Here is a 25,312-nt window from a genome sequence, read left to right as displayed (position 1 = left end):
TTCAATTTTATATTGATTGCTTTGTCATAGCATCTTTGAATTCATTTCACCGTGAGTTTTTCGTTCTGCTCCTGCATGGGCTCCTGGGCAGTGGGTGCCTGGAAGGTGCCCCGATCCGCAAGGGGCGCTAAGAGCATCTCTGAGTAGTACTGCGAATGTAGAAATAGCCGATTTTACATCTACACCAGTCTGCCTGCCTGTCATCACCGCCATGTGGCAAGTACTATGTGCTGATACAGTCTCATTGTCTCGACAATGTAGAGCACTACACTGCACATGAAGTTGCGCTGTGAATGCTAAAAACAAAGGCAGCCAAATTAATTGTTGCTCCAGCTCGGCACGCCCTACAGCGATACAGGTACAACTGCAGCATGCTTGTGAGTTGGGACACTGCAGGACGGCAAGCAGAGGGGCTGGTTCGTGGGAATGGCATAAAATAAAGGCACCTATAGTCAGATACAACTTAAGTCTGCAGTGAAGCTTCGCCCACATTCAGGACCACCACACAGAATTCCTCCACGATGAAAATGTCGCCCGTTGTTGAAACTTTTCTTGCTACCCAAACAAGAAGCTGATCACAAGGAAAAAATTATAAGGTCTAGAATTTTGATACCTAGCTTGTTTAACATATTCAAACGTTAAAAAGCTGATTTGTTTACTGTTGCGATTGGTCAGCGGAGTAATACCAGGACGCTGCGGAACCGTGGCCCAGTGTTAGCAACTGCTGTTTTTTGAAGTTGCATCTTACTATAGTGTGCATCGTTACCTCTATTGTTTCCTAACATGCGCACCAGCAGGCATTTTTCAAACACTAATAGGCTTTTGTGGAACAGCCTCATTATTAAAGCCATTCCAGTCAACAGTTGCTCACAGCAAGAAAGAGAACCATTATTTTGTATGTATAAAGGTGTTATTGTCAACAGGCCTTTCTCTCATAACCTGATGAGTAAGCAAAAATGTGAGAACTATTAATGTTATAATGATCCCTGACCACCTTAAAGAAAACCTGTAATCGGCAAACACTACTGCGGTCAGACACCAGAAGTAACCTGCTGCATTTCAAAAGCTCCGTAACAGCCATATTAAAGGTAAAGCTGAATACCTTGCTTAGTATGGTTTCTAGTTTGTTAATATTGGTTGATGTGAACGGTCCCAGATAATTACGGCATATTCCAGCAATGGGCCAATAAGGGAGTTGCACTATAGAAGACGTACACCGAGTGTAGAGGACTTCAATGAATGCCTCAAGAAAAACAATTTACGGGTGAAACTGACTTCAAAGTTAACATACTTTGTCCAGGAAAGATTACCAGTTATCCACAGGCCCAGATATTTGTACCGTTACCTCTGACAATGAAATGTTGTTGCTCCATACACAAATAGAATAGCACTTTTCTAGTGTACAACTCTCATAAAATGCCTTTTTCAAAATTTAAGGGCATTTGCCATTGGTCACAAAAAGCACTCATTTTCATGAGGTTACTGGTTTATGGGGGTTTAACATCCCAAAGCGACTCAGGCCATGACAGATGCCGTAGTGAAGGGCTCTGGAAATTTCGACCACCTGGGGTTCTTTAAGGTACACTGACATCACACAGTACACGGGCGTCTAGAATTTCGCCTCCATTGAAATTCGACCGCCACAGCCGGGATCAAACCCGTGTCTTTCAGGCCAGCAGCCGAGCACCATAAACACTCAGCCACCACAGCAGCTTTTTCATGGGGTTACTATTTAAATGCACATGATGATCAATCATACAACCTTTTCATACAAAGCTCAGCCATCTGCATAGAGCTTAAAAATAACCAAAAGTCCAGCAACAATGTCACATGGACACAAGTAAAAGTATTATTTAAAGTCATGAACTAATGTTTGTTTGAAAAGTAGGCTGCAATACTTTAATTTTTTATGGGACACCTTTTTATGTACATAGCATTTTATTTACAGCATTTACACAGAGAAAAGTCCTTTGGAGTGGAGGCACATTTTTCGTAGCCAGGTATTCAATCTGCTCACTGATGTATAATCGTCACCATTGATCACTGTTTAACTGCCATTACAGCCAGGATCGAAGGCTTCTTGTTGCTTTCTGCACTAAAAATTTGGGTTTTTTTTTTTTTGTGGAAGACATTTTGCTATATGGATGTATTTTTTTTATATAGAGCACGTTTCTGGAATAAGTTAAAACCTTTGTGGAAGAGTCTTTGTGGAAAATCATCGCTTGTGCTGTGCCCTTCGTTGCCTTTGTATGTTTTGCGCTGTTGTGTTTTACAGACAGGCGAAAAAGAAAGATGTGGTGGGCGGCCACAGAATAGAAGCTGCTTACAGCTTAATCACTGAATCACTTGAGCCCCCACCTTTGGATGTAGCTTTCTTTCGCTACTTGCACGACAATATTGCTGCCTTTCCATTTGGCGTTGTTGTAAGTTTTGATGCCTGGTAAAGAAGAAAACAAAAGCAAGTGGTTAAAATGACGCACAGGTTTGGCGAATTGTTCGCCGAGCACTATGCGTGATCGACTCACAGTTGACGAGTTTCTCTTGATCGGTGTCGAGGTCCACATAGGCGAACATCTTAAAGGGCTTTCCGGACTCGTCCTTTTTCGTGTGCAATTCGACGTTGTCGACGTCGCCAAACCTTGCGAATTTCTCCTTGAGGTCGCGATCTGTCACGGTAGATCCGAGGCTACCGACGAAGAGGCGCTTCTTCATCGTCGCTTGTGGAATGTCTGGGTAGCACGAAATTTTCCGCTGAGTTCTACAGACAGCACATCTACAGATGGACAGAGAGTCGCTACACCGCAATTCCGTAATCATGCTACACGTGCTACACAAGCGCCATGTTTATATCGACTCGGTCTGTGCCAAAACCGGCTTTATTACTTGGCGACCTGTCCACCGGCGCCGCCTCCGTAGCCCCCGATTTGTTAGTTCGCTAGACCGCCGCTGCTCTCCGTGGCGCCACAACTAGAGAGACTAGAGGTCTCTTTCACGCGCTTGCGTTGCCGGGTTCCCCTTCTAAATTTCTACCTTCACAGATCTGGCCTGCCGGCTTCCCCACTGTGCCCTTTTTGTGCCGAACCTGATACAATAGATCACTTCCTGCTGTTCTGCCGCCGCTTCTCTCATTTGAGGAAGCGTCTTTTGCTAATTCCGTTTCATCAACGGGGCTTGCCTGTGTCCTCCGCGGTTGTTCTTTCCATTGGCGCTTCATTTCTTGGACGAAGCAAAAGAAGTGTGCGCTCTGCTGTGCACAATTTTCTTCAAGAAACGCAGCGACTCCCATTCTAATTTCTTTTTCCCGTTCTCAGTCAGTGCGACATTGAAGCATTACAGGCATTGTATACTATTCTGCACATTAAGCCATTGTCCCGTTTTCGATCTCCAAGTTAACAGGATCCTTGTCCTTGCGTCTTCCAATCTATCAGCTTACATACTATTATCACTCATTTTCGCGTCCAAACTTTCGTGTATCCAGCAATTAAACGCCTGTGTCTTGGCCACTCCCTCGTAATGGGTATGTGCCAGCAACGTTTGAGGCCTTCCTTCCAATATTAAGAAGCTCTAGAAAGCGTGCGCCAGCGAAAACATTCTATTCGCGCTGCACCGAAAGCCTTCTCTGTGACTAAGAATGCCATTCAACGGCGAGCAGAACGACCGGAGACGCATGGTCGATACGTGCTTTGGAAGAAGCAGCTTGGATCAAACACACAAGCTACAGCCACTTGACGTAAGCTTTTTCAAAGCCTTCAAAGATGCCTACAACAACGCATGTCGGGAGTGGCTGCTGAGCAACATTGGGAGTCGCATCACGATGGAGAATGTAGGTGAGCTGGTAAGCAAAGCCTTTGAACGATCCGGAATCCGGAACATCCGTAACATCAGTAATATAACCAATCCGGAACATCAGTAATATAACCAATGGATTTCGGAAGTGTGGTGTTTGGCCATTTTCTCGTGCGCCGCTGGATGATCCTGTGTTCGATGAAGCGCCTTGGCAAGCACAGCGGAACATCAAACTTGCGGTCAACGCCAAGAATCCCGCGCTAACTGCTCCTCGCCTACTTCTACCGATGACAATGATGAGCCCGCTCATAGTGACACGACCTTTCGAGTTCTCTCTCCTGTTCCTGCTATAGAAAAAGCAAAAAGAGGGAAGTCGGAGACAAGCATAGGTTTGACCTCATCGCCATACAAGGCGAAGATAGTTGCAGCAAAACCTCCCAAGGAGTCAGGTATGGCCTCAAGAAAACGAAGCGGGAAATCGAATGAAAGGGCTGTTGGTGGCAGTGTTCAATCGCAGGATATCGCACTGAAAGGAAAACGTTCTGCGAAGCGATTAACAAGCAACAAATGTGTCTGGGAGTGCCTCGTGTGCAAAGAATTATGCAGCAACACAGCGCCTCGTTCTTTGTGCATCCAATGCATGATGTGTCACGAGTGGGCTCACGAAGAATGCGCAGGGCCCCATGGATTGTACTTCAAGTGCTCCGAGTGCAAGAACTGATTTTGTTTGGTTTCGACAAAGTGTCTCGTTTTGCCCCACCTTCTGTCTCGTTTTGCCACGTGGGTCGGGGCAAAATGAGACAAATGGGACTTTTTTTTTTATAATTGATGACTATTCATAGTTGTGATGTTGCAAGCTTTCTGAGTTTTGCTGATGACCACTTAGATAAGATGCCAAGGAAAGCTCCTGTACAATTCTTCTGGTTCTTGAAATAAAAGTGTAAAAACAGTATGAGTTTGCAAATTATTGTCTCGTTTTACCCCGCCCAACCCTACTATCATAGCAGGCATGGACCGGGGAGGGCTGTCGTACCCTACCTTGGCTTTCGTAGAGTTCGTCAGCCGCCTGGAAGGTGCGGCATCAAGTGTGGATCCTGTGCTTGTTAGGGGGCCAAGGCTGCTTAAGAAGTTTGCAGACCTAGTGCTGCCATCACGCAAAAAACCCGCTGTTTGTGTGCTCGAAGGACACCACAGAGCCTCACAGAAGGGCCTTGCTAAAGGTGATTGTCCACAAGTTTATGAAGCCATTTTTGTCCAACTTTGCGTCTGATCTCACAGAAAAGCACGACAAACGAAAAATGATAAATGCCAAACCAAAATCACGTGATTTTGGTTTGGCATTCATCATTTTTCGTTTGGAAGGTCCTGAAAGTTTAAGGATCTGGCTGGCGTCAAATAAAGGTCTGGCCACGACCGGCTATTGTGTCTGGCAAACGAGCTTTTCGAGTCTCGTTTTATTTATTTTTCATGTAGAGTGCGTCTTGAAATGATTAACAATCAGGTTAACGCTCCTGAAAACAAGTGAGTGAGAAGTGTCCGTGGCGCGCTTTTTATCATAAATCGGCGGAAAGTAGCGCGACTTCGCCCTGGAGTGCTGCTAGGTACAGAGCAGAAGCAATCGTGTTGAAATTGTGCAGCTGCGCGCGCAAGAAGAAAAAAAAAAAACGCCGCTCGAGTAGCACCAGAGCCGCGCTCGCCAGTACAACCGCTCCTTGAGCTTGTTTTAACTGCAAAACTGCTGCTTTGAGAAGAAAAAAATATTACCACTAGCAGCCTCTAGTCGGGTACAGCTTTTTGTGGCTATGCAGAGGAAGCTACGAGCGCGAGACGCCGGCTTCTGCGCTGTTCTCGCGCGCTCATGAGCCAAAGACGCAGGCCTGTTTGCTGACAGCTCGCGCTCGTAACAACCACTGCATACAGAAAGCTGTCCACGATTATTGCATCTGATGAATATTAACACGTCTTTGCGGTGCGTGCTTAAAAAACGATGCGGTTTAACTCGGCCTACCGGCCACATTCCAGCGCAAGCATACTGAAGCTAGCAGAAGCGTACGGCGGGCGCTGCCGATATGAGACAAGCGTTTGCGGGCAGGTGGGCTGGAAACGCTGATTGGTCAAACAAAATGTGACGTCACGCTTAAAACGTTACGTGACGTCATGGCCACGTGACTTTTAATGACGTCATGTTTGGTTGGGAAGAGACATATTTTCCCTAGATTTTTCTCGGAATTCCCCACGTTTTTGACAGCGCGCGCGGGTTCAAAAAGCGCACCTGATGCGCCGCGCTTTCACACACTGCATGCGCGTTTCTATATTTTTGTTATATATGATATCCTTGAACTGCTGGTGTATTATTTTAGTGCGCTCGAACGGCGCGCTTCGTTGTGCATTTATTATAATCGCCACTGCCTGGCGGACCCGATACAGCTTTTGCAGACCTGAGAGGTTAAACACGTACTATCCATGCAAAGCCACGCAAATGCGCCTACAGGTGACCACGCCCGTCTATCAGCGCTCCGTCGAGTGCCTGCATTTACAATCGAGTGCTGTAGGACTATGAACCTGACCTAGAGCATACATATTATAATTATAATATACCTTCATATCAGAAGCGTTTGGGTGCAGGTGGGCTGGTAACGCTGATTGGTCGATGGGATGCGCTTCTCCGTGACGTTTTTCTGCTTCTCTCTCGTTCTCAACCGGATGTGGGGTCGCCGCGCCTCTCTCGGCCTGTCCCTAGACGGCCTAGGGAATCGCTAGGTCCGGCCGTCCGCCGTGCTTGCGTGATGCGCGGGCATTCGCTTCGTGAACCTAGGCGGCGGCGGGCGCGTTTCGGGAGCTGTCCAGGTATGGCTTTTTTGCGTGGTGCGCTCGTCGGCGACAGCCAGCTGAAATTTCTGTGCAGTTCTCGCTTACGGCTTTCGCCGTTAGTGAGAACATGCACTTTCAGCTTTAGCGGCCACGACGCAATCAGCCTGGCTGAAATGATTCGAGAGACATGCTTTCGGCACGCCGATTTTGTTGTCCTATATGTTGGCGGCAACGATCTCGACAGAGGGGATGACCCGCGAGAAATCGCCAGCCACATAAAGGTACGCATTTTATCTCAAATTTCGCTTCCAGCCACATAAAGGTAGGCATTTTATCTCAAATTTCGCTTCATGAAGTGCTGTACCGCTTACCTACATGTCTTGCGCATTCCAGGACCTCGTTTTGCTGCTGCAGGAGAACGTGGCCAGTGTCGTGCTGGTCTTCAAAGTCTTGCCACGCCATTTCGATGAGCCACGTAAGGCGCAATTTGAGGACCGCCGGCGTCGCCAGCTGAACCGCCGTCTGTCAGCCACGCTGAAGCGCTTGTCGGGCGTGCACATTCTCAACCCCGAGGTAAGGGTTGAACAACATTTTCGCAAGTTTTCTCGAGCAGAACTCACCAAATTGCGGCGCTTGTAACGTAACTTTTTTTGCAGCATCGTTTCCTGGATGCTTCTGGCAAGCCGATGCTGTCCTTGTTTGCCGCAGACCGATATCACGTGGCGAGAGACCGGGGCATCGACCAGATGTCAAAGATTATCGTCGCGGCCCTCGTCAGGATCTACGGACCAGGGATAGCGTCGGCTTCAAGGGCAAGACCAGGAGAGGTGTACGTCGTGCACCGGTGTCGTCGGTGCGGAGCCAAAGGGCACAAGACGGACCACTGCTGGATGGATGGATGGATGGATACGGCTGAACCCTTTACATCGGGCGGTGGCTCAAGCCACCTAGCCATGACTTGTGAAATTTTACTCCTGTCTTGCTTTTAGCCACCAATCAGATAACCTTCGCTTGGTTACTTCTAACCTCTTAAAATCCACTTTCCCTTCACTATCCCTAAACCCCAATGCCTTGGGTAAGTCAGCCCCGCTGCCTTCCACTGTAGGGTGAAGCCCTTTACAGAAAAGTATCAAGTGTTCAGCCGTTTCCTCCTCCTCTCCGCACGCAATGCACAAAGTGTCTATCTCCTGGTACCTGACTCTATACGTCTTAGTCCGCAAAACTCCAGTCCTGACCTCAAACAACAAAGAACTTCCCCTACAATTATCATAGATATTTTCTTTGACAATTTCCTGTTTAAAGGTCCGGTATGTTTCTAGTGCCGATTTCGTCAGCATCCCTGTTTTCCACAAAGCTCTCTCTGTTTCTTTAACCTTTTTCTTAACCGATAATTGCTGATTTGCCCCCTTACTGCTGTCCAGATATTTGCTTGTCAATTTTCTAGTTCGCTTTCTCCATTTCGTGTCAACATTCTTTATATACAGGTATCTGAAAACTTTCCTAGCCCACCGCTTTTCCTCCATCCTTCTCAATCGTTCCTCAAATGCTATCTTACTGCTAGCCTCTCTGCTCTCGAAAGACGCCCATCCCATATCACCCTGTATCCCCTGATTTGGTGTATTGCCATGTGCTCCCAAAGCTAACCTCCCTACGCCCCGTTGCCTAATTTCCAGCCTTGCTTGAACATCTGGCCTCATACACAGGACCGCATTCCCGAAGGTCAGGCTAGGGACCATCACCCCTTTCCAGATCCCTCTTACCACCTCATACCTATTGTAATTCCACAGTGCCCTATTTTTCATGACAGCTGCATTCCCACTAGCTTTATTCATTACATATTTTGCATGCTCTGTCAGATACTCAACACTGTTATTTATCCACACCTTAAGATACTTGTACTCATTCACTACTTTTAGCACGAACTCCTGTATTCTATGCTCGCCGCCCTCTTCATTAAATGTCATGACTGCAGATTTTTCCTTACTATACTTGAAGCCTAATCTATCTCCCTCTGTACTGCATATGTCTAACAACTTCTGCAGGTCTTCCTTGTTGTCAGCCATTATCACTATATCGTCCGCATATATTAGTCCCGGTAATGTCTGTTTAATCAATTCCCCTTGCTTGAAAAAAGATAGGTTGAAACCTAGTTCGCTCCCCTCTAGCTTGGCCTCCAAACCTTGCAGGTACAACATGAACAACAAAGGGGACAGAGGACATCCTTGTCTAAGCCCCCGCTGTATCTCTACAGGCCCTGATACATTTTTTCCCATTTTATGAGCACTCTGTTACCTCTATATATATCTTTTAAAAGATTAATTACTCCATTTTCCACATCCAATGTGCCCAATATGTCCCACAAATGCTCCTGAGTAACGTTGTCATAGGCTCCCCTAATATCCAGAAATGCTAGCAATAAGGGCCTATGTTCCTTTTCCGCAATTTCTATACACTGTGTCAATGAAAATAGATTGTCCTCCAACCTCCTTTGTTTCCGGAACCCATTCTGTAGTTCCGCTAACACCCCCTCGTTCTCCACCCAAGCCTGCAGTATATCCTTTATAATTTGCATCACCACCCTGTAAACCACAGATGCCACTGTTATGGGGCGATAGTTACGTCTGCTTTGTCCCCCTTTCCCTTATATATCATGTTCATTCTACTTAATCGCCATTCATCGGGGACTTTCTCATCCACTATCATTTTGTTCACTACCTGTATTAATGTTTGCTTGGATTTTGGTCCTAACTTCTTTATCAACATAATCGGGATACCATCTGGTCCTGTTGATGTGGCACTAGGAACCTTCTTCTCTGCCCTTTCCCACTCTCCTTGCTCAAGTGAAGCTATTGCTGTAACCGGTCTATCCTCCTTCGATAAATTATGTACCACGTGCTTTGCTGAAAATTTTTCCGTCTGCGCTGGGCCTACTGCTCACCGCGCCGCCAAGCCGCTGCAGGTCGCGGTTGAAGTGCTCCTGCAAACGGCCCTTTTTAGGGCCACCTCATTGTTTCCTGGCAGATCGCGAGCGTCCCGTTTCGTGCCCGTATTCCCTCTCTGTCGAAATCGACGCCAGACATCAAAATCGCGCGGTGTGAGCTAGTAAATCGCTGGTAGAGACAAAAACTCGTGCTTGTATACAGACTTACCCATCTCCAATGCGCCTTTGTTTATTTCCGTAGGCACTACTCGCGCTTTGTAGAAATCGACGCCAGCCGCGAAATTTTACATGTTAGACCTCGCTACAGCATTAGCGCAGCGTGCCTTCGTCTCTTTACGTTCTAACTTTTATGCAGCGCACCTTTGTTTACTCGTTACTTTTGTTCTTTTCAGTCGTTTCCTGAATCCGTCCAAAGAGCCGGGCTAAATGGATGATTATGGAACCACATGGCGATTGCACTCCATACAGCACGACTTTGGTCCCTGTGTTTTTAAATAAAAACATCAGATGTCGAAGGTCATGGTCGTGTCCGAGGATGGCTTCCACAGCTGGGGCCTAACCATAGGGACCGCACACGCTTTGTCGTCGTTGCCAAGTGGAGAGGCCCAAGATGGCTGGCATCCTTAATAAAGATCCCTTCTCGGGGCCGCTTTAGTGTTTCCTGGCAGATCACGCGCTTTCCACCCTGTGCACATGCTCTCATTTCCAATTAAAAAGGTCCTTTAAACCCTGCAGAAGGCATGAATTAGCAAGTGCTAATAACAAGATGTTGCATGGTACTTGAACAATAGCGGCTACAATGACAAAGGTGAAGAAGTGCTGGAGTTACACGGAAATAAAAAAGGTTGGGGGTGCCCACATAACCTGAAATGGTTTTGGACAGGACTCCTAGTTAATTGCATTTGGAAGAGAAAGGCAAGGTTTAATTTTGCAGTGTAAGCTTGCTTCTCTAGAATGAACAGAGAACGTTGCCTCACACTGCTTGGGTCACCTTCCTTGACCCCATGAAAAAAAAAAAGGATGCCTCTGGGAAACTATTTGCGGAATTTCCGCCCCCCGATTCAGAAGGGGGGGGGGGGGGGGTGACGGCCTTTTCTTTGTCGGGCTCGGCGCGACGCACGATGGACAAGACGGCGAAAGGAAGGGGGCTGTCAGTGACGCATGTTCTGCGCTGTCATTAGGACGAGCTGCCCGGCCTCTCCGCGGCAGCTCCCCTTTGAACCCCCCGCCTGTTCAATCGGAGGCGGGCGACGGCGGGGTGGTGCTGAAAAGGAGCGCCCTTGGGGTCAAGTGCCCCCCCCCCCCCCCCCCCATAGAGACAGAGACGGCCGAGAGCTTTGAATCTCGCGTATTGTTCGCGCCCGAACCGAACAAGACGCGGCGCGCGGCTGAGACCAATTTGAGTCAAACCAGGTCCAGATGTGGCGGTGGCCAGCCGGTTTACCGGCTTCGGGCTAAGCCGCGCGCAAGCAACGCGCAATTCCCCTGGAAGGTCAAGACAAGCGGTCATGCGGGCACAGCGAAAGCGCCTCGCGACAGACGATCTGGCGACACAGCTAATTGAATACAGCGGGAGCGGCCGATCGTCAGCGAAAATCAGTCGCACGTGTGCGCGCGATATGCAGATATGCAGCTAGTGGTGCTCTTGTAGCGTGTTTCGTCTTTGTTATTGTTTGCATAGGTCGTGATCGCTTATGCATCTTTTTCGAACCTCAAACGTAGTACTTGCCCAGAAGATGGCACGATCAAAAATGGCAGATGGCAAATGGGGCAAAAAGAGAACATTAAAAAAATAATCGCTTCACTAGCAAGAAGGACAGTGGTAAACCGGCACGATAAAGCGCACGCTTCACGAAACCTGGTGAGAGGATCGGTGGTGAATCCTTCGATGTAGACGGCTCAAGTACAACTGGCTACGTCTCATCGACTTTTCTCTTCCCTGCAGCTTCATGCAAGATGTTGCTGTGAACAACATATCTAATACACGTGCAGCAGGGGATTCTTCCTTTCTGTTTTGTTCATACGCTTCGATCAGTGATTTGATGCTCCCCTGCTCCACGTGTTTTATAAATACTGTCGAAAATCGTACTCGAATATAACAACTTCGAATTCATCAATCAACACTATTCACAAATTAACGGCACAGCCATGGGTACAAGGATGGCCCACACCTACGTCAACATCTTCATGCATAGTAATAAGTCTAAATTTTTGAAAGATTGTCCCATTAAGCCCACCCTATACAAACGCTACTTGGATGACATCTTTTTAATTTGGACTGACACACCTCGTCCACCCCAACATATCTTTCACTTACACGTGCGCCCACACCACAATTAACTTCCTAGATGTTGAGATTTTGGTAAACGAAAGCTCACTCACCACCAGTGTATATAGAAAACCGACGGACCGTCAACAATACGTACACTTCCAAAGCTGCCATCCTCGTCACTCTAAAACAAGCATCCCATACTCTCAGGCACATCGATCTAAAGGAATATGTTCCCAAGATGAAGACTTCGTAAAAAATTCCATACGCATGCAAGAAGTCCTCATTAAGCAGCGATACCCGTCGCCATTGCCGATGATGCCATTCAAAGGACATCTAAACCCAACCGAGAGCAAATACTGGAGTGACGTCGATACAGCGAGCAAACAGACCATCAGGCAAATCTCGTACTTCCCTTCACCAGTAACCCAGCCGCCTAACGTACGTAAACAAAATCTTCAAAAAAACATTTCAACATTCTCAAACAAAGCGAGCTAGCGCCTCGCCAAAATTTTCACTGCTCTCCCTCATGCAGTCTACAGACGACCGAAAAACATTCGAAACATTCTAATACACTCAGTCACATAAAGAGCCGGTTTTGGGGTGTCGACCTTGTGGAAAAAGTAGATTCCAGGTCTGCAAACACATTACAAACATCAAGCTGTGAAATAAGCACAGCTTCAGGATTCAAACGGAAAATTAATGACAACTCTGATTGAGATTTCTGCAACGTAATATACCTCCTAGGATGCAGTGTGTGCAGTACGCAGTACATTGGGCAGACCGTTAACTTTATACGAATTCGCTTTAATAACCACCACGCGCATATTTTATCCCTACCTCCCCTTGTTAAAACACATATATTAATGAGAAAAACGACCCATTTGATGCAATTAAGTTAACAGTCCTACAGGGTGGTTTCCACAACAAAGAGATCTCGAGCAACGCGAGTCGTACTTTATTTACAAATTTAATAACAATTCCTCACGGCATTAATGAAAGTCCGGGTGTACGACCTCCATCGCCCCTTGCAGAGCCAATGCTGACCTTAGGAATTCTGGCGCGACAAACCTCGGTCGTTTGTCGCCAGCGGCATCTTTTTCAAGCTTCGCTGCCCGCTTACACAAAGCTCTGAATTCATCCCCCACCCCTGTCTTGCCAGTTCGACGCACCACCTTGCCGAGCGGGGTGCAATTGAAGAACCAAGAACCCTTGATGGGCACAAACGAAAAATACTAGAAAAAGGAGAAAGAAATAAAGAGAAAAAGAAAAACGCTTTGTCCCCTGCCGCCCAGCGAGCTTGCGCGGGAGGCCAGCCCGGGGGAAAAAAGGAATAACGAGGGGAGGGAGGGCATCCGGGCCCTCAAAGCAACAGTAACAGACTTTGGCGGAGTCCCGGAGCAGATAAGAATCATAGATGCATGTACTGCCCGTGCCGCCGGCCAAAACGAGCAAACAAATAAACAATAAATTCAGACAGGGCAGGAGACGTTCCAGGAGCGTCTTCGGTACGAATAGTGAGGGCGGAATCAGCGGCGCAGTTAGCTTAACTACACACGCGTGCACTGTGCATGAAACACACACACAAAAGAAAAAGAAAAAAGGCGGCAAAACATACGAGTTCGCGAAAGTGTCCTGTGGGGGGGGGGGGGGGGTAAAGGTTAATGGCAGGAGCATTTAATCAAGGGTTCTTGGTTCTTCAATTGCACCCCGCTCGACAAGGTGGTACGTCGAACTGGGAAGACAGGGGTGGGGGATGAATTAAGAGCTTTGTGTAAGCGGACGGGCAGCGAAGTTTGAAAAAGATGCCGCTGGCGACAAACGACCGAGGTTTGACGCGCCGGCACTCCTAAGGTCAGCACTGGCTCTGAAAGGGGCGATGGAGGTCAATAAACGCGGACTTTCAATAATGCCGTGAGGAATTGTTACAAATTTGTAAATAAAGTACGACTCCCGTTGCTCTCTTTGTTGTGGAACCCACCCTGTAGGACTGTGAAATTAATTGCATCAAATGGGTCGTTTTTCTCATTAATATATGTGTTTTGACAAGGGGATGATGGGTAGGAATAAGATATTTACTTATGCAAGAGTGACTAGCTATGCGCAAAAATTTCCGTGTTTCAATTTTCAAAACTGCGAACTTTGACCGCAGCGTCCCGGACAAATAATTCCAACTCCCGACCGCGTTTTTAAATTCATTCTAAACGGGGTACGTGTTTACTGGTACCTGCAGTGGTCGGCTGCGCAACCATATATATAAGCTATCGCGTGCAGCTGTCATATTATAAAAGAAAATCCGCACAAAACAAAAATTACGCAGCAACGGGCTGTGGCGAATGATTGCGCGCAATATTTTTTCGCGGGTTAGTGAAACGAACAGTTTTGTTTTAAATCACGAGAGTTGTATCAAAAGCCTTTATATGTCGTCATTAATTACGATAGGTACGACGACACAGTGAATAGGAGTTTATATAGACTGTCGTCCTTCAAAGACCCAATGCTTTTCTCCTCCAAAACGTCGTGTAGAACAAAACCGGACCGCCAAATTTTGACACGGTTGTACGAAATTTCTGCACTAACGAAAGCTATGAGTGTAGTCTCCTGCATGTAGCGAATGTAGAATACAAGGAAAAATTATAATATGTATGCTCTAGGTCAGGTTCATAGTCCTACAGCACTCGATTGTAAATGCAGGCACTCGACGGAGCGCTGATAGACGGGCGTGGCCACCTGTAGGCGCATTTGCGTGGCTTTGCATGGATAGTACGTGTTTAACCTCTCAGGTCTGCAAAAGCTGTATCGGGTCCGCCAGGCAGTGGCGATTATAATAAATGCACAACGAAGCGCGCCGTTCGAGCGCACTAAAATAATACACCAGCAGTTCAAGGATATCATATATAACAAAAATATAGAAACGCGCATGCAGTGTGTGAAAGCGCGGCGCATCAGGTGCGCTTTTTGAACCCGCGCGCGCTGTCAAAAACGTGGGGAATTCCGAGAAAAATCTAGGGAAAATATGTCTCTTCCCAACCAAACATGACGTCATTAAAAGTCACGTGGCCATGACGTCACGTAACGTTTTAAACGTGACGTCACATTTTGTTTGACCAATCAGCGTTTCTAGCCCACCTGCCCGCAAACGCTTGTGAATCGTCGCAGTGTAAACAAATATCACGTGATGCAAACTGACCAATGATCGTGGCGGCGGCATAGAACAATAGGAGAAAAGAGTGCCGGTACTCCAAGTCTGTATTTAGTGACTCTAGGATGGGCGTCTTTCGAGAGCAGAGAGGCTAGCAGTAAGATAGCATTTGAGGAACGATTGAGAAAGATGGAGGAAAAGCGGTGGGCTAGGAAAGTTTTCAGATACCTGTATATAAAGAATGTTGCCACGAAATGGAGAAAGCGAACTAGTAAATTGACAAGCAAATATCTGGACAGCAGTAAGGGGGCAAATCAGCAATTATCGGTTAAGAAAAAGGTTAAAGGAACAGAGAGAGCTTTGTGGAAAACAGGGATGCTGACGAAATCGGCACTGGAAACATACCGGACCTTTAAACAGGAAATTGTCAAAGAAAATATCTATGATAATTGTAGGGGAAGTTCTTTGTTGTTTGAGGCCAGGACTGGAGTTTTGCGGACTAAGACGTATAGAGTCAGGTACCAGGAGATAGACACTTTGTGCATTGCGTGCGGAGAGGAGGAGGAAACGGCTGAACACTTGATACTTTTCTGTAAAGGGCTTCACCCTACAGTGGAAGGCAGCGGGGCTGACTTAATATCCAAGGCATTGGGGTTTAGGGATAGTGAAGGGAAAGTGGATTTTAAGAGGTTAGAAGTAACCAAGCGAAGGTTATCTGATTGGTGGCTAAAAGCAAGACAGGAGTAAAATTTCACAAGACATAACTAGGTGGCTTAATTGAGCCACCGCCCGATGTAACGGGTTCAGCCGTATCCATCGATCATCCATCCTGTTCGGGTTCGGCTGCCTGCTGTCGAGCCCGTGCCCCCTACTCCGGCGCCAAACATGGCTCACGGGCGGTCGCGGAGACTGCTTTCTCGACGCAGTCACGTTACTCAAATCGGCGGCCGGACGTCTCGGCGTTGTGTGCCGCTACCGCTGCCCATGCTGGCGATATATATACTGATCGATCGCGGGTGCGCTCAGCGCCGTGATGGTTGCCCGCTTCCTTGTGCACATCGAATTTTCCTTTGCAAACATAATCGGCCGCAGCAGCAGCGGACTTACGAAAGCCGGATACATGCAAATTGAGTTTGGACCCCCCCCCCCCCCCCCCCCGGGCACGTACAGGAGTTTCGGTTACGACTTATTATGCCACACACTGCACTTTTACTTAATGGAAAGAAATAATTATTACTGTTACCTCTGATAATTTCCGGAAAATTGTAGTTCTACTTTACCACTGTTTCCTCGCATGCCTATGCTTTTTCATTGCGAACTACTAGAACTTATGTGACAGTCTTCAAAACTTAAAATAGCAGTACTTCACATGGCTCCACGATTCCACCAGGCAGCCACTTCACCGAACAGAGAATGTAGCACTGCTAGAAAAACAGTTATAAGTTGCTGTCGTAGAGTCTATGACTGCTGTTAAACGTGATAAGGAGCACCAACCTAAGATCGAGTTCCGCGCGCGAGTCAGCCCGACGACGATTAGGGTCGGGGTATATTACTGTTGTAAGGCGTGTCAGTTCTGACTCTGAGCAATACGGCACGAGCACGGCGTTGCGGCGGCCGAGCCAAACATTCTTCAACAGCGAAGGGATGTCAGTTAATTCTGATTCGGGCAATACGGCACGAGCACGGCGTTGTGCTTTTCAGCGCAACTGTCACGAATCTCGCTGCCAGCAATTCGGGTACCCCCGTAAAAGCGGAAAAGAATTGCCACCGCACATCGCTTTATTTACAGATTGCAACGCCAGCAGCAGCTCACGACGGCGCGCCAAGCAGTAGTACGTCCGGCCGCCGATTTTAATCGAGTAGTCGTGGCGGCCGGCGACCGAGCCGAACATTCTTCGAGCGCGCGCCGCCGCCACCACCGCTGAGGGCGCTAAGGTCGCGTCGTGTGCATACCTTTTCCGGTTCAAGATCACGATGTCGTGCGCACAGACCGAGTCTAATGACTCGCGCTGCGGGCGCTAAGGTCGCGTCGTGTGCATACCTTTTCCGGTTCAAGATCACGTCGTCGTGCGCACAGACGTTGTACGCGTTGCTAGGCAACACTGCAAATTTGCAAAACAAAGTTTCTCCGTTTAATTTTACGCTCATTATTTGTATTGTTGGTGTTGAGCAGCGCAACATTGTTAACATTTGGTGTAAGAGCGATAAACTTTAAAAATGACGTCATTTCAATAAACAAAAGCCAAACAAGACAATCCAGCCATTCAGCAGCAACAGCAGCCGCTTTTTTTGCGGTGTGGGCGGGCGGGTGTCCTTTGCCGAGTGATCTGTCGGCATTGCATCGAGAACGATCAACAGGTGATCCACGAGTCGTGCTAGGTGAGGAGACCCTAATCGCATTGTCCCATATGGTTTAGACATTGCCACGGCTGCCGTGACACGGTGTGAACGCGTAACAGTTGTTGCTCGAAAGTGCATTATGCAGCTGTCGTCGCTGCGAGGATTTTTCACCTTGCTGCAAATAGGCGGCCGTGGTGAATCGTGCAGTCTCTGAGGCGTTTCCTGCGCCTTGAACGATTCCGTGGCAGCATTGCCGCTGCCTGCACTTGCCCTTCGTAACACCCTGCACGCCTAGGACGCCTTTCAACGGTACTAACGATGCCCGGCCAAAGTGAGTAGCCGCGATCCTTGGTTGTTTGGTGTGTGTTCTTTCGCCTCGGTGTGTGCGTGGCAGCGGCTGCGACGTTGTTGTTCCTTGGCCACCGTTCGTTGGCAGCTGTTGTGCGATTACTGTCGTGCGCTTTTCGCCGCGTTGGCGCGATGCGGGCCTTCGGCAGACGTCCGCGGCCGAGCAGGGCGCTTTCCGCTTGCTGCGCGCGCCTGTCGCTTTCGCTTTGCTCACTGTACTCTTCGCGGCATCCCAGCGCGACGTTCCGTTCATGTGTTCTCCCTTCTGGGGGAACTGCAAAGGGAAACCCCAATTGGTGAATCGGCCTTCGTTGGCAGGACATTAAAACAACGAGTAAATCAGGCGTCAGGCCTTCCTGCATTGGTGAATTTCGGCATTACCACTTGGTATGCACACTTTGTTCAAGCGATCATTGTATCTTTGGAATAGCTGCTGCAAGTTAAGGGATGGCCACAACGCCCGGTTCATTAATAAATGCATGTTGCCCAGGCCATGAAAGCACCATTAATTTTATTACCTTGGGCTCTGTGCATCAGAATGTCAGTGAAATGCTGTGATATGGCGTCGAAATGTGGCTGGTGGAGCCAGGAATTTAAGCCATATAAATTTGCGCCAAACTGCTAAGCACCCTAGCAGCTGAGCTGCCACACCATTTTATGCGAAGGAAATGGCATGGGGATAGGACGCAGGAAGAGGCTGGCACAACATGAGTGTTGACTTACTCTTATTTTTAACTGTGCAAAGTACAACAACAGTGACCATGAGTATGTTGGCCGTAATGCCCAAAGGATGCATTTGGGTTATGAGCAACGATGTAGTGGGCGGCCCCGGATGAATTTCAGTGCACCTGCCTTTCACTGACAGGCACTCACATCGCACAACACGCACATTTGTTTGCTTTTTGCCTTCATCAAAATACAGACAGGATTCAATCCTGCAACCACTATGTTCAGCTGTGAAAGCCACCAAAGTATAAGAGGGAAGGTGAGAACTTATGCGAAAGACAAAAAGAATCATGAAAACGAGGAAACTGGAGAACACACATACAAAGGTTCAGAGCTCAGTAAAAGGCACTTTCACTACTCTCTCAGTAGAAATAACTGCTGTTCACACACAACACTGGCTGTAGCATGTAGTCTGGAGACAAAGGCAACTCTCAGGCTGAACACACTACGAACTCGAAACAGCTTCTGTGGGAAGTTGGCGCCACACTGCAAAGGTACGAGACACCAGAGGTGAGTAGTGTGCTGTAGAGTAGGCTGAATAACGAAAATGGCCTCTAACATTGTGTGGGAGATGGCAGAGGGAAAGTGAAGTGGGAAGGAGATGAAACCAGTTGCTGTGCAGAAAAGGAAGAAACAGGACGTCACAACAAGAATTGCTGTCCATTTCAAGGAAGGATAAGAAGCATGGGGGGCGTGTAGTTAGGGAGCAGGAATAGAGCGAAGTGAAAGACAAGAATGTCCTCTTCATACCTCCTTGCCCTTGCGCTGTTTTGCCGACATATTCTCACACCAGTCATCTCGGCTCATAACTGTTGCTAAACAGCACAGCAAGCACAGCTCCTTGTTGGTGGAGTTGCAGTGGTTCCTTGTTGATGCTATTTCACATTCTTCTCTATAAACTTGTCAGCAAAGACGTGCACGTAATGGCAAGAAAGCTTTCTTCGTGAACTAGTTGCTGAGAGCCAGAAGGAAGTGTCTTTGAAATGCCAAAAATTCCCAAGAAAATTGATTTTTAAAAATTGTTGTATCTGCTTATGTGCCTCGTTTGTTATGCTGTCCCATAGTTTCATTGCTTAAATCTATTGGGAAGTACTCTAAAATATTGTTTCTAGAGCCACAGTGTCTCTGCATTGTGGGGAAACACTAGAGCAGTGGATGTTTTTCATCATTATGGTTTTCTGCCTAGATACTCATCTTGCAGAGCACATATCTTCAAGACTTTTTTATCTAGCTTGACCCCGTTTGTTTTCTTCCATTCCTATGGCTGTAGTGCAGGTCAAAACATTCTTTGTTTCTCAAATTTGTGCATTTTAAGTTTCTTGTATGAGATTTTATTCTCACTCTTAAGTATGCCAACGGCCACAGGTGGTCGAAATTTCCGGAGCCCTTCACTACGGCGTCCCTCATAGCCTGAGTCGCTTTGGGACGTTAAACCCCCATGAACCATAAGTATGCCAACAGACAGTGCATTCCAAAAATTCTAGACAAAAATTTGTGCTTTGCAAAAAAAACTTCTTAGAATGTCTTGACCTATAGCATGCCAGTAAGAACACTGTGAATGTTGAACCAGCTTTTGCCATATTTTTTTAACTGTTCAGCCTTTTCACAAGATTCAGAGAAAAAATGTGTATTAGAAAACAATTTTCTGGAAATATAACAGGGAAATTTGGTGAGAGTAGTCATAAAATTATTTCTAATGCACATAAAACATTTCGTATAGGTATATCAGCAAATAAGAATATTTTTACCGAAAGGAACATCGAGGGCAACTGCATCCAATTTTTCTTCTGAGTTTATGCGTTGGCAGGAAGTAGCACAGTCTGCGGTACGGAAGGATGGTGGTTCAAATCCTCGCCGTGAACAAGGATTTTTTTCTTATCGAGTTGATGTCATTTGATTGACAGCTATAGTGTGACAGATTTTGCAGACGGACAGACAACTATGAGCATTAAAGGCCATTAATACAAAGTCAGACACAAGGGGCGTTCATTTCTTCCCGTGTGCGTCTGCTTCTTCAATGTAGACCCCATCATCGTGCTTTCCAAACTCGCCTGCGTGGTCATGTTTTCCTTGCCGAGACACATGTTGTTAACAAACTGCTTTGGGGACTCGATACAATTTATCGGGGTAAAAGCTTTCACGGGAGCTGTGGTAGGTCAGCCTGCTCGTCACCATCTTCATGATATGCTTGGCTGTCGAGGAGTGCATATATATCATTACTGTAAGGACTCTGCGATGTCGGCGTCATTATCAACGAAAACCAAGTCCTCCTAAATGACTTCATATCGTGCCAACTTTGCATGAATGACACATTGCCACAATTTCAAGTATGTTGAAACTCGAGGGTCTTCTGCCATGTTCTCCGTTGTTCTCTGGTCCTTAAATCTGTACTCTACAGCAGCAATTTGAGGTGCACTCCACACACAGTCAGTTCCACCCTAGCGGTCTTTCAGTTTCACGGCGGCGAACATATGAGATCTAAACGGCACATCAGCATCTGGTTTTTCAGTTACCCTCAGCATAAGCTGTGACGCACTGCCGATAGGACATATAGAGCACATATATGATGCCCTGTCGAGTGGCTTGTCTTTCGTGTTGCGTTTGGTGGCAGAAGAGTTTGCTCACAGCATTTAGAGAGGACGGCACATAGTGCTCCACACAATTGTCGCTTTGTTTTTTTCTGCCATATAGTGCTTGAAATGAACAAACTACTTTGTGAACAGTCACGCGTCATTTGTACCCCTGTTCTAAACTAATCCCGAGTGGCACACTAGTTGAATAAACAAACTTCGCTGGTCATTTAGGCCTTTGTATTGTGCCTGTAGCGCACGAGAGCACATCTCGCAAAGAACCTTGGCCTGTGAGACTTGCCAGGGACAAATGGCAGCAGTCGGTCACTGTCGGTCTTGCTTGTGTACAGTAAAACAATAACATAAAGCTTGCCGTGCTCAATACCAGTGCAAGCATCACCTTAAATCTAATGCATTTTGACGGCCTCATCTTTTAAACAGTTTTTTCTGCATTGTTCACATCTCGCCTTCATTATTACCTTCTCGAGTCGCCAAGTTCTTTCCAAAGAAAGTGGGGGAAGGGGGGGTTGTGTCACGCATACTGGGAGATGCTATTCGGTCACTGCCGCCGCAGGAAGGAAGAGGTTTTTGACTGGAGTGCAGTTTATGGCACCTCCTCGTTCACTGTAACCGAGTTGTGTGGCCACGCTTGTTCGTTGTATCTGAGAGACAGTCCCATTGCTCTAACACATTTTGGAAGTAACACCACCCTCTTTCGTTATAACTGCGTCCGTTATAATTAGGCTCGATTGTGCTACAGGAGAACAGGAATTATCATGTATATGTTTCAGTGAAATCAGGCACATTGGGCACTGCCTGTCGTGCTTCCTGTGTGTACGCTGTGCATTAAAATTCTTCTGCCTGTAGTGAATCCGTGTGGATTCATCACATGTGCATTGTTTGGAACTGCATTTACAGCACGCGTTTGAGTTTTGTGCTGGGTGTAATCTGGAGCTGCTAAGCTCGTGACAACTGCAGCTCTATTAGCGCCTGCTCATTGCGTGCCTCTAATTTAACTCAGCATGTGCACTGGCCCCAGTGCTTTGCTGATGCAATCATGATGCTGATGGTGCATTGAGCAGGCAGCATACAGAATAAGAATGTGGACAGTGTCAAGGTTTACAGGGTCTCATTTTCATTCATGCAGTCTTTATTGCATGCCCAAAAACACTTCACAGGCTTCACATCGGTGCGCAGTGTTGTCATAACAACAAAAGTATGCAGTGAGCGTCAGAAGTTAAAAAGAAACAACATAAGATACTATGTCTTGAAAAAAATCAAGTTTTCAGCACTTCCAAGCACCTGTGAAAAAGGAACAAACCGAAATCAAGTCAACTTCCCTCTCTTTTAGCCTCTCTCTGATGTCATCAGCTTTGTGTTGCACTTGCCCATTTCATGCTTGCTAGAAAAATGTTCAGCCATTCAAGCAAAGGCAGAAGAGCTAGTTGTCGCTCGTGTTTCATGCTACTGCATCAAGCACTCTCTGTTACCATCACATACTTTTGATGTGTGTCCTGCCAGATGTGGTGCGTAAAGTTGATGCTTGCACTCTCGCCACACGTTTACTGCATGGCGAAGTTTGGTATGGGATAAAGTTCCTAAGTTAAGAGCTGCTGGTTTGATTGAACAGATAGTTGCAGTGGAAGTACAAAATGTGATCTCATTGGATGGCAGCTGACAGCCCCACCTGTCTAGCTAAATTTCTGGGCAGTCAAACTAGTCAGGACATCTGTGCCTCATTGTCACAAAGGGTACCCCTGGTGGAAGGTCTTTCAAATTGTGGTTTTCCTTTCGTTTCCTTTGAGTGCTCTTTTACTGGTTAGTAGTGTTGTGTCTGAGCTTCTGGTCTAGTTGTTCTAGGTCCTGCCTCTTGATCTAGGTCTTGCCTCTTGTTCTAGGTCTTGTCATCCGCCCCTACATGTACAAGAGCATCAGGGTAACATCGGGTACATTTCAGGCAATGACATCACAGTAACACCAAAAGAGTGTTACAAAAAATGCGTGATGCGCACATTGCAATAATAATAATTAAAATAAAGAGAGAAGAATGTACAGCCAGGCTTTTCATTGAAACATAGGAAATACTTGAAAAGATCATGAATCGATGTACTTAAATCAGTATTTTTATGATGTAGCATAGTTAGGTATTTCGGTAACGGGTAAGTGATCATTTGTTGTCCATAATTTGTCCTAGGAATTTTAATCTGCCACGGGGAATGATGTCTCATGGAGTACAGCTTTTCGCTACGTGTTAGGCAGGCCAATGGTTTTATGTAATCACTATGACGAAGTTGCTCTTTTTATACCGGGAAAGCAATTGAAAACTATAGATATCAAAAATTTTTATAATGCATGCATCCTCAAAGTACTACTTTGTACTCCTGTAAAACTAAGCTGGAACACACTTCTCATGATATTATCATTGTGATGATCCCATTACATTTCGTTGAAGATAACTCCGAACATTTTAGTTTGTGAGCTATCTCAACCTCTTCTGCATTAATTTGTAATTTTTTTCTTCTTATGCAAAAGTTTGTTCTTTAATTGAAAAGTAACAACTTGCTTTTATTTGCATTTATTTTTAACCCGTTTTGCTCTGTCCAATTGTTTAGTTAAGATAAAGCAATGTTTTCTTTGTCTATTGGGGTATTGCAGTCGCTCGCGGAAAGGAAAATACTTGTGTTGTCTGCATAAATTAATTCCCTTTCATTTATTTCATCCTTAAAGGCCTGAGGGCATTACATAAGGAGGGGCTACAATTGGTTTTGTGTAAATGCATGCATGATGAAAATATAGGCACAATGAACGCAACACTGCAACTGTAAATGCTAAAAAATAAAATAAGCAGGATCAAGTGGTTACAAATAAGGTAAGCAAAAAATACAGGAAAAAATACAGGCCAACAAAAGGTTCACGTGTTCTGAAAGTGACTGGTGAGTTTCGCGCGAAATGATTTGCAATCATTGCATGAAACTATGTCGCTGGGCAGCGCATTCCAATGGGTTACTGCGTCAGGAAAAAGAGAACTGTTCATTGCTGAAGTACGGCTCCTGATGTTGGCTATGGGTTGGCTGTGGCTAAGGCAACTGGAAGTTCTGCTCGATGGTTTCAGCAGGGTGTGATTTGACGTCCGATGGTAGTAAAAGCTCTGCAGTATACAAAGGCGTGAGATGATGCGGCGTGACTCAAGTGCCAGGAGGGAGATAGAACGTTTCAGTACAGTGATGCTAATTTCTTTTGTGTATCCAGAGGTGATAAAACGGGTCGCGCAGTTTTGGATGGCCTCAAGTTCGGCGGTGAGGTAGGCTTGAAAGGGATGCCAGATGGATGATGCAAATTCAAGTTTGGGACAAACAAATGTTAGCTAAGCAAGCTTTTTACTTCGGGAGATGCTGACTTGAGGTTGCGTAGGAGACAACCTAAGACACAGGATGCACTGGAACATATTCTCTGGACATTGTTTACCCAAGATAGTGAAGATGTCAGATGTAATCCAAGGTACTTATACGACGTTCTTGGGACAATCGGAACTGAGTTAATATTGTATGAATTATGAACTACAGCGCGTTTGCAAGAGAACGACAACAGTTGGCATTTGTCCAGGTTTGAAGGCATGAGCCATCTGTCGCACCATCTGGCTATTGTGTCAATATCTTTTTGCATTAGGTGACTATCGGTGGGATGATAAATAGGGCTGTATATTACTCAGTCATGCATGAATAGTCTTAATTTGGAAAAATTAAAAAAGATGCTTTGTCATTGATGTTTACTATGTCTTTACTTTATAAGTTAAAAAGCAGAGGTCCCAATATACTACCCTGCTGCACTTCACATTTAATATTCGACTCAAAGCCATTAAGCCATTAATACTTGTATATTATGCACAATTCGAAAAACAGTATTTTAAAGGTTCCAGTGGAAGGCCTCTAATTCTGTACATTTCTAACTTTCTAATCAGCAATTTGTGATTTAAAGAGTCAACGAACATTTTCTGAAATCTGTGAGAATACCAAGTATGATTTGGTTGTTTTTAAAACTGTTTAAGATGCACTCTTTTTCATAGAGATGCGCTAGTTCAGTCGATTTATTCTTCCGAGGCCCCCGGAACCCAAACTGATTTCTTCTTATGTCATTTTATCTATGAATTTTTCTAACCACGAAGAAATAAGTTTTCCTAACCCCTTGGGGAAAATAGGGAGAATAGTAATTAATCTGTAATTTCTAATGGAGTTCTTATCACCTTTCTTGTTAATTACCACTACTTTAGCAACCTGAATTTTATTTGGAAAGACACCATTTAAAGAACACATTAAGTAAGTTAGTGGAGAGGATAATATGTCAATGACAAACCTGACTGGCCTAATATGAAAATCATCCAC

At 46.1% G+C, this 25,312-nt stretch overlaps 3 protein-coding genes across 20 annotated transcripts in view; 2 read left to right on the top strand and 1 right to left on the bottom strand.

Annotated features, from left to right (window-relative positions):
• The window catches only part of LOC144098176 (uncharacterized), a 103,876-nt gene extending 101,008 nt beyond the window's left edge, over positions 1–2,868 (bottom strand). Inside the window, exons 1-2 of the mRNA XM_077630695.1 lie at positions 2,526–2,868; positions 2,359–2,437 (exon numbers count right to left, since the gene is read on the bottom strand). Of these exons, the coding sequence (XP_077486821.1) occupies positions 2,359–2,437; positions 2,526–2,817 (371 nt within the window). The 5' untranslated portion in view covers positions 2,818–2,868. The remainder of the gene's footprint in view (positions 1–2,358; positions 2,438–2,525) is intronic.
• A 3,700-nt stretch (positions 2,869–6,568) lies between these two features.
• LOC144096675 (uncharacterized) lies at positions 6,569–10,010 on the top strand. Of its 2 annotated transcripts, none has more exons than XM_077629511.1 (3): positions 6,569–6,878; positions 6,920–7,170; positions 7,254–10,010. In XM_077629511.1, the coding sequence occupies exons 2-3, from the start codon at positions 6,973–6,975 to the stop codon at positions 7,584–7,586; spliced, it is 531 nt and encodes a 176-aa protein (XP_077485637.1). In that variant the 5' UTR covers positions 6,569–6,878; positions 6,920–6,972; the 3' UTR covers positions 7,587–10,010. The 2 variants fall into 2 exon arrangements, 1 of the variants encoding a protein (XP_077485637.1); XR_013306799.1 differs by having other exon boundaries at positions 6,577–6,878; positions 6,991–7,170.
• Positions 10,011–17,187: 7,177 nt separating this feature from the next.
• LOC144096683 (solute carrier family 41 member 1-like) overlaps positions 17,188–25,312 on the top strand; it is a 94,557-nt gene continuing 86,432 nt past the window's right edge. For 15 of the 17 annotated variants that reach the window (XR_013306810.1, XR_013306811.1, XR_013306809.1 and 12 more), the window contains exon 1: positions 17,203–17,620. The gene's annotated coding sequence lies outside the window, so the exon portion shown is untranslated. Of the gene's footprint in view, positions 17,621–25,312 lie in introns of all 17 variants that reach the window. The other 2 variants (XM_077629524.1, XM_077629521.1) reach the window with 1 other exon arrangement.

This window comes from Amblyomma americanum, chromosome 7, assembly GCF_052857255.1.
Source record: "Amblyomma americanum isolate KBUSLIRL-KWMA chromosome 7, ASM5285725v1, whole genome shotgun sequence".
Taxonomy (NCBI): Eukaryota; Metazoa; Arthropoda; class Arachnida; order Ixodida; family Ixodidae; genus Amblyomma; species Amblyomma americanum.
Note: the sequence above shows the minus strand (reverse complement) of the source record. Positions and strands in the feature narration are given on the sequence as shown.

What these genes read in the sequence shown, in the direction of transcription:
- LOC144096675 (XM_077629511.1), top strand. Translation starts at nt 6,973, where the DNA reads ATGTCTTGCGCATTCCAGGACCTCGTTTTGCTGCTGCAGGAGAACGTG. An exon ending in TGCACATTCTCAACCCCGAG is followed by an intron (nt 7,171 to 7,253) that starts GTAAGGGTTGAA and finishes CTTTTTTTGCAG; the next exon opens with CATCGTTTCCTGGATGCTTC.